This window comes from Urocampus carinirostris, chromosome 2 (assembly GCF_059441175.1).
Source record: "Urocampus carinirostris isolate Australia breed hairy pipefish chromosome 2, RoL_Ucar_1.0, whole genome shotgun sequence".
NCBI classification, from domain to species: Eukaryota; Metazoa; Chordata; class Actinopteri; order Syngnathiformes; family Syngnathidae; genus Urocampus; species Urocampus carinirostris.
In genome coordinates this window covers 55,678,988-55,687,220 of record NC_142350.1, presented here as the reverse complement: position 1 = coordinate 55,687,220, position 8,233 = coordinate 55,678,988, and the positions used below count along the sequence as shown (strand labels likewise).

At 39.5% G+C, this 8,233-nt stretch overlaps 1 protein-coding gene across 2 annotated transcripts in view; it reads left to right on the top strand.

Moving 5' to 3' along the window:
* Nucleotides 1-994: 994 nt before the first annotated feature.
* nr4a3 (nuclear receptor subfamily 4, group A, member 3) overlaps nt 995-8,233 on the top strand; it is a 52,579-nt gene continuing 45,340 nt past the window's right edge. Inside the window, exons 1-2 of one of the 2 annotated variants that reach the window (XM_088327219.1) lie at nt 995-1,300; nt 4,060-4,212. Coding sequence is in view for 1 of the 2 variants with exons in the window: in XM_088327220.1 (XP_088183346.1) it covers nt 4,444-4,507 (64 nt within the window). In the remaining variant the exon portion in view is untranslated. Of the gene's footprint in view, nt 1,301-4,059; nt 4,213-4,425; nt 4,508-8,233 lie in introns of those variants that run through there. The other variant, XM_088327220.1, reaches the window with a different exon arrangement.

Here is an 8,233-nt window from a genome sequence, read left to right as displayed (position 1 = left end):
TGTAGGAAAAAGTAAATAGAGAACAAAAAGAAAAAAGTAACAGCTAGGAAAAAATAAACACAATGAGATTTTTTAAAGGAGTATAAAAAAAAGTACAAAAAAAAAAAAACATGGAAAAAAGAAGAAAAAGTTTGTGTTGCATTCAAATAATTTCCAATGACATCAAGTGAATCTTGTTGCCAACATTGTACTTCCACTAAAATATGTGATTAAGTACAGTTCTGTATCTTACAACCGACTAAATAAGCCCCCAAAAATGTTAATATTATGCGACAAAATATATCAGGAAATAAAAAGAAATGGATATCTTGTGAAAGAATTGTAAGAACAAACGACGTTTGTAGGCCGTACAACCTTTGCAATAGTACATGAGTCAATTCATTCAAAAGACAAAAACAATTTTGCATTGCCCGAAACTCAGCCAAATGTAATTTGATGTCAAGTTTTGGACATGTTTGATAATGACTTAGTTGCCACACTTGGGATTGCTGTTGCTCATTGTTGTTTCAAGCGTTGCTCACCGACTTAGTGTGAACGCTCAGACCCGTGGAAAATTACAGGGAACATTGACCAAGGTAGATAGATAGATAGATAGATAGATAGATAGATAGATAGATAGATAGATCGGTTTACTTATTTATTTGACCTTATTGTCTGTTGAAAAAATTAAAAGCAGGTAAATTGAGTCTAAGACCCTTGTTTGAACCCAATTTTCCCCGCGACTCAAATGGTTTGCCCAACCCCTGGGTTATACAAAAAAAAAACACTGGCCCTACCGCCCGCTAAGGATTTCCTTATACTGCAACCATCAAACCAACCGTCTCTCTCTCTCTCATTGCTCTGGTGTTTGTGGGTGGTAGAGGGAGAGAGAGAGAGAAAGAGAGAGGCTTCTACTCGGAGTGACGTCACCTATCCCATGGCGTCACATTGACGTAGCGCATACCAGGCGCTCTAGTAGAGGCTGAGCCCACATAAATGCACTCTTTGACTTTCTTCCCTTCACACAGCGCGCAAAAACAAAGTGCACACTTGGAAAAGTGGCGCTCTAAGGGGACGGACGCAGAAACTCGCGCTGCCGCTCAGGTGTTTTTGCTTTTCCTCTTTAGAAACACTCAAAAGACTTCTCAAAAAGGGGAATCCATTACAGAACTTTCCCCCCTTCCCTCGATACACTTTTTTTATTCCTCCCGTTTTCCTTTTTCTATTTTTTTCAACTTTTTGCTGATTGTTGTGGCTGTGGAAAGGACACCGTACGCGAGAGTGTCGTCACAAGTAAAGACGGAACCTCCACAGCAAAGCGGTAAGTAGATGAAGCTACTCGTGATGAGATCAACGATTATTACCAATTTATACGCGCAAACGGTGGTCCGCATCGTAAGTGCGCCTGCATCCAGAAATGTGGACTATTATTCTTTACACTGTCTCCGGTTGTCATGGAGATAAGATGCTTAAACCAGAAAGACGAAATCTCAATAAAAAAAGTCGTCGTGATTTATTCAGCAAACCTTTTAGAAAGTTAACCAAAAGTGTCACTATTTGGTCCTTTCGACAACGGAGTGGTTTCACTCATCACCATGCCGCGTTTTTCTAAACGCCAGTTTGACAGAAATGTTCCGAAATTCGGCTTAATTGGTGCAAGGAAGGGAAAAAAGTCTTCACCGGGAGTTTACCGGCGCTCCAGGGCGCGTTTTTTTGCGGCTTATGCGCGGCGCTCTTGGTTACCGGTGCGTACTGAACCGAAAAGGAGCGCACACCGCTTCTAACAGAAACGTTATCTATTTATTTCTGTTTTAGTGCCTTAGCATCTCAAAGATTAGACAAAAATAAGTTGTTTCTTATTTTAATGGGGTGCGTTGATAACTTTCTCAACAGGAACCAAATTCAACCCTCATGTTGTGTTAGGAATTGGCAACACTAACCGATAGCGAATCCATTTTGACCCGGGGTCTGACTTAAAGCAATAAAGACAGGAGAATCGCTCAATGGAGTTAGAAAAACACTATATAAAATTTTATATGCACCCATGACCATATTTTTCCATTGTAATTTGATTTTTTTTTGGCCCCTGAGACACATGTAAATTGTCTGCATTTATATAGCGCTTTCCCATCCCTCTCCAGGCTGTTTTTTTTTCGGTAGGGCTTTGCTCCACCACATGATACAGATCTGACTCAGATATAGCACCTTCAACATCTGGTCGTCGTCCTAAATCAATCGCACAATACATTATAGCAGCAACGTTATTTAAAATGATAATTTCACAGAACTGATTATTTTTGTTGTGAAGAACTGTACTGTAATTTCGGGACTATAATGCACACCTAAAAACCTAAATTTGGACAGATATTTTAAATTGCGGCTTATAAATCGGTGCCCCTTATAGAGCAGAAAATAGCAGTGGATAAAATTGTAAATGCATAATTTATTTTTAAATAAATCTGCATAAAATAACCATTCATGAATGAATTATTTTCTTTTAATCTGTGGTCTGTGCAGCCCTTTGAGACTCTTTGTGATAAAGGGCTATACAAATAAACATGACTTGACTTTCAATTCAATGAAGACCTCCTAAAGCTTTACAATGTGCTTCACACCTTTTCCCTTTTACACACTAACTAACCGATGTGTCAGCCATGCAATGCAACTACCTCCTATCGGGGGCATTAGGAATGTAGTGTCTTGCCCAAGGACTCTTTAACATATAACACGGGGGAGCCGGGAATCCAACCTAAGACCCCTTGATCCCAAGACGAGCGCTCTACCTCCTGAGCTAATGCCGCCCCGTATATCAATATACATTTAAAAAGGCACCTTGACATGACAATGTATTTTATCTAAGTGCATTCCCGTTTATTAAGCTATATTAGTACAATAAAATAGACACACTCATTTGGGGCGAAAATGCGTTCAGTTATTGTATTTTATAACATTTTAACGGGTCACTGGAGACCTTAACACTAAATCAGGGTGAGACCTAAAAGATATAATACTCATGCATTATGTGCTTTCAAAACCATAAACCTGTAAAATGTCCCTTATATAAAAAAATCATATATAATAAACTAATGATGATGATGATATCAAGATGGTCTTTAGTGATACTATTATAAGTTTAATATGTCATGTCTTTGTTTTCTAATTTTCCTTTGGGGGCTAATATTTTGTTTACTAGGTTTGATTCCGAATGTGTCTTACCTGCAAGGAATGAGGGAACTTAATAGCTTCGGCTTCTACCTTCTCTCTTTGGGCATATGTTTAAGTTCGGTGTTTTTTTTTGTGCCAAATAGTTTTTCGTTTCCCTTTGTTAATTCATGATGGTTGTTTTTCGTGTTGTGCTTGAATAAAACGACACAAACAAACAAGTAAATCACCGCTTAAGCGCTCGACTGGCAGGTAAGATAGTTGAATGGAACTTTTTCCAATTTTTCCCCTCACCAGGACCACTTGCGTGTGTTCTGTCCGCAAAATAGATAACAAACTCAATTCCTTAGCGTCGTTTGAATGCTTTATGAAAGCTCCCAAACATGCAAAGTTAGAATTTGGCGAATCTCCGTTTTATAAAAGAAGGCGTTACAGAGAGAGGGCGCTCTAAACTATGATATCCCCGGTGCCTTGTGCGTGTAATCCAGTAGCGGCCGAAAGTGCAGGGTGCACGGTAGCCCCTTCTTATTTTTTCTTTCTTTACGTGCATGCAAGCATGAACCCCATGTGGTGGCCAAAAGTGAGCGCTTGCAACTTCTTGCACACCCCTCTGCTTTTAAAAAAAAGGGCTCACTTGTTTCTGATTCTGCAGCGGTTCTAATGCACACTGTAAGTTGTTGCGCGATAAAATTCATGCGTTGTGAATGATTGCTCGTAAATTTGAGGATAAATAAATAAATGCATCAATAATGATAAAATGATAATAATATAAATTTTGGGCGCGCACGGGTCATATTTAGAGATTTTTGCAATTACAAAAAAAACCTTTCTAAAGTTTTGAAAATTGTCATAATGTCTTTTCTATGTGGGTTTCTTATAACCCAATTAACCCTTTTCCCCTCCGCTGCACAAATGCAGGCACAGGTTCGGAAAAGGGCCCCCAGCAGAGCTTCGAGTCCCGGCGTTTGGGGCTTTCCTTCGCCCAATCCGACGAGCACCGACCCGGCTGCAGCCACGCCATCCAACACGCCCGCGCACCCAGCACCATTCAGCGCGAATCTCTCACGCCAGGTGAGCTCAATTTCTACATTTTAGGACGATTTTCCTTTTGCGCGCGTGCGTGAGTGACAATTCACACCATTAAAAATGTGATATTGTCTTCCTGTTGCTGCCTTTATGCGTGTATGATGCAATTCAGATGCAGAAGAAAACTCCTTTATTTCGCCTGAAGTGTATTTATTGATGGATCCCTCTCGGTACTGATGTTGTATTTGTATTTGTCAGATCTATGGCATTCTGACAATGAACAGGCGCACTCAGTTATTGGAACAACTGCAGTTTGTCCAGTTGAAATGCGCACCTCGAGGTCAGAGACTGCCTCCCTTTACCTCGCTGTGTATTGCTGCACAACTTGTGTGTCTGATTCTGCTTGGGTTGTCTGTCCTCTTGCTTTGCACACACACGCAACAACACATTAAGCGTGAATGCAAAAAAAGAAAAACGAAGGCCGAAACCGAAAGAGGTGGTTTTACTGGTTCTCCTCTCATGGGATGCTGGTTTATGTTTTTGGCAGGAATGAGCGTACACGGGTTTATGTTTAGGTCCGTAACACTGCGCAGGAATGTATTGGCATGCACGCACACTTCGGTTGCAAGTGTCTCTCTTGCACCTGAGGCCACCTCTGCGGTTTTAGGTCTAGTTTACGTGTTTTTCTTACATAAAAACACCCCACCCCCAATTCTTTCGTTTTGCCGCAAATGCGTGAAGCGATGTGACACAACAGGTGCGACACACAAATGCACCTGAGGCTTGACCTTGGGAGTTGCGGTTCCTCACCGTTGCACCCCCTTAATTTTCTCTTGTTTTTTTCCACGAAAGGATTTTAAAAAACACATTTCATAGCAGAAGGTTGCATGAGTGGTGCAATATTTCTGCATATGTTGAATTTAACGTCGTTTCAATGTATACTGCACGGGTGTTTTTTTTTCATGAAAGCTGCTCAAAGTAGGCCTACATTTATACTCCGCAGCCGTTTGACGTTAAAACCCAGTAGATTTTCATCACATACTCTATTTTTACACACTAAAAACAACCCGTCTCCATCATATTAAAACAAAAACAACACGTGCTTGTTTGAAACCGGAAGTGGACAATTTTAAACCCCAAAATTTGAAGACTTATTCTCTCTTCGGAACAAAGCAGCCGTAGACTAAAATACTTGTTTAATTTCAATTTTAAAAAGTGATTTGTATAAAAATCGGTTAAGTGGCAAAAAGCGGTGGGAGTGAAGCTGTAGGCGAAAAGTGGTAGTCGATGTTTACATTGTAAACATCTTTTTATAAGCGAATAAAAACATGAGAACTATTTTGGGAACTGAGATACTTTTTTGCCTTTATTTGTAAAAATGTTTCCAATGTAAACTTGATGTAAAAGAAAGATACGTACAAGATATTGATTTTGCACAAGGATATTGTCTAAACTAATGTTTGTTGAACAGCTTCTAATTTGGCTCTGCTAAACTAGGTATAATGATAACTATTATGGTATAATTCTGAAAATATATTCAATGTAATACCACTTTTTTAAGTCTAAAGCAGGCAATATTAGCGTACATGAACAAATATTGGTGTTTTGCGTTTTTTTGGGGGGCGGATCCATAAAAGGATTACGATAAATCTATTCCAGCTTAGATGCCGGGTTTTGGAGTTATGTCCATAATTGTTTAGAGACAAATCTGAGGCAAAAATCTGAGTTACAATAAACCTTACCAATGCTTAGAAGACGTAAAGCTAGGTTTGTGCCTGACGCATTTGTATCTCATATGTTTGTTTCGCAACATTGATACTTACAATAGCTGGCTGTGGCAGTTGGTCAATATTCTCCTGTTCACTAGAGGGCAGTATATAGCCTAGTAACAGCACAGTTTTACACAAGAAGAAAATGACACCAAATAAGAAGGCGGTTGTTTTATACTGCTTTCTAGCACTATTCAACATGATAAAAATGACATAATTTAGTAGTGCATTTTATAGGAATTGATAACACAGTGAAGAATATAATTTACTATAGTGGATGGAATTGCCGTATCAAATATTTGATTATCTCATCATGGAGTTGTTTGCAACGTTTTGATTTCTGTTGTCTTTAAAATCATACAAATGTTTCTTGCCCCCAATCCATTCTGGTGTTACTTCACACATTGTTTCCGCACGGGAAGTGATTTAAAAATGTATGCATGCACGCGTAGTGGACATTTGGCTCATTCAGAGCGCACCGATGCTTCAAGCATAAACTAAGCTCAACATAGATGTCGGTGTAACCTGATTTTCCTGTCAGTGCAAGGCTCATCCCGTGCGTTTTCCAATTTAGCTGACGGCTTCGAGTGTCTTGGAGACGCGTCCTTAATTGCGCGGTGACAATTCGGAGGCAGAAAGTCGATTTAGGGTAAACCTCACAACTGTTCAGATCCTGTCAGAGGCTAAACGTTATGGTTACGGGAAATCATGCAAATAATAGAGTGTACGTGGGAATTTTAAGTTTTTGTCATGTTTAGATAAGTTTAACGGGACAATATGTGTTATATAGCTGCGCTTAGTGGTAAAAAAAAAAATCATTCCATACATTTTTTTTTAAAAACATTTATTTAAATAGCAAAATACAAGAACTATAATAGAAACACACATATTTTTTAAAAACTCATAGGCAAAAAAATCTGCATTTATTCACATACAATGGGCTACCCCGAGAGGGAGCTGACATAATTGTCCCCCATCTTGCTGCTACAGGTACTCAAAAACCAAAAACCTTATGAAAAGTTGGGGAAAAATATCCATCCAACCATCCATTATCTGCTCCGCTTATCCTCAGTAGGGTCGCTGGAGCCCATCTCAGCTATCTTCGGGCAGTGGGCAGGGGACACCCTGAACTGGTTGCCAGCCAGTCGCAGGGCACACAGAGACAGACAACTCACTCGCACGTTCACACCTAGGGACAATTTGGACTGGCCAATTAACCTGACACACTTGTTTTTGGAATGTGGGGGAACCGGAGTGCCCGGAGGAAACACATGCAAGCACGGGAAGAACATGCAAACTCCACACAGGAAGGTTGGATCTCATGACCTCAGAACTGTGCCGCACACGCGCTAACCATTGCGCTGCTGTGCTGCCGCGGGGAAAATCATGAGAAGAAAAAATAGTGCACTCTGTTTTAGGTGCACCCCACAATACATTGACATCTAGGAGTCGAATAATACACACTCTCTCTTTAAGGGAATAAAGAGAACGCTTTTAGTGGCTAGCTTTAAAGCCGTCAGTGATCACTCCCACAGCGGTACAGCCATCCCTCTCGCAGATTTTAAGCGCTCATCTACAAAATTAGCAATTGTCTTGTAATCACGACCCAAAGTGCCAACGACCAAAATAAATTGAAACCAAAATGGCACAATTAATCAGATTTCAATTGTATTTTTTTATTCAATATTGTTGACTTAGCAATATTTTCTTTATCGGGAAAAGCATGCTGTGAATCTTAATTTTCCATAGAAGTAATAGTATAGATGGCATGTCATCACGTTTTTGCTTTAGACCAATTTTGTTTCAGTAGGAAATCATACAAACTAAATAAAAGCAAATGAGGTTCTGTCTGAACACAGTATCCAAATAGGTTGCCATTTTGCACAATTTTAGACCCAGGTTTTCCTGAAATTGTCTTTGGAATAGAAAATCTTATCATCTCATGAATGCAACTGCATGTTTTTGTTGATAATTCATAATATTATCACAAATACCATTTAAAGCATAGTTTTAAAAAAAATCTTCATAATGTGCTTCTAATTATTGCAGGCACTGTATTGTAAATGTATCATTTTCCCCGTTAATAAATCAGTTTGTATGTGTGTGTGTGTGTGTGGTTGCATGAGTCATAGTTGAGATTTTCAAAGACCCACAGGAACGTTGCCCTTCAGGAATAATGTCATTGTCTTATAAAGACGCAAAATAATGTGCCTCCTCGCCCATTTCCGACATGAGTAACACCGCATTCGGTCATCGGGCATCAGCCCATATCAACTTTTTGTGTTTATTAATAATCC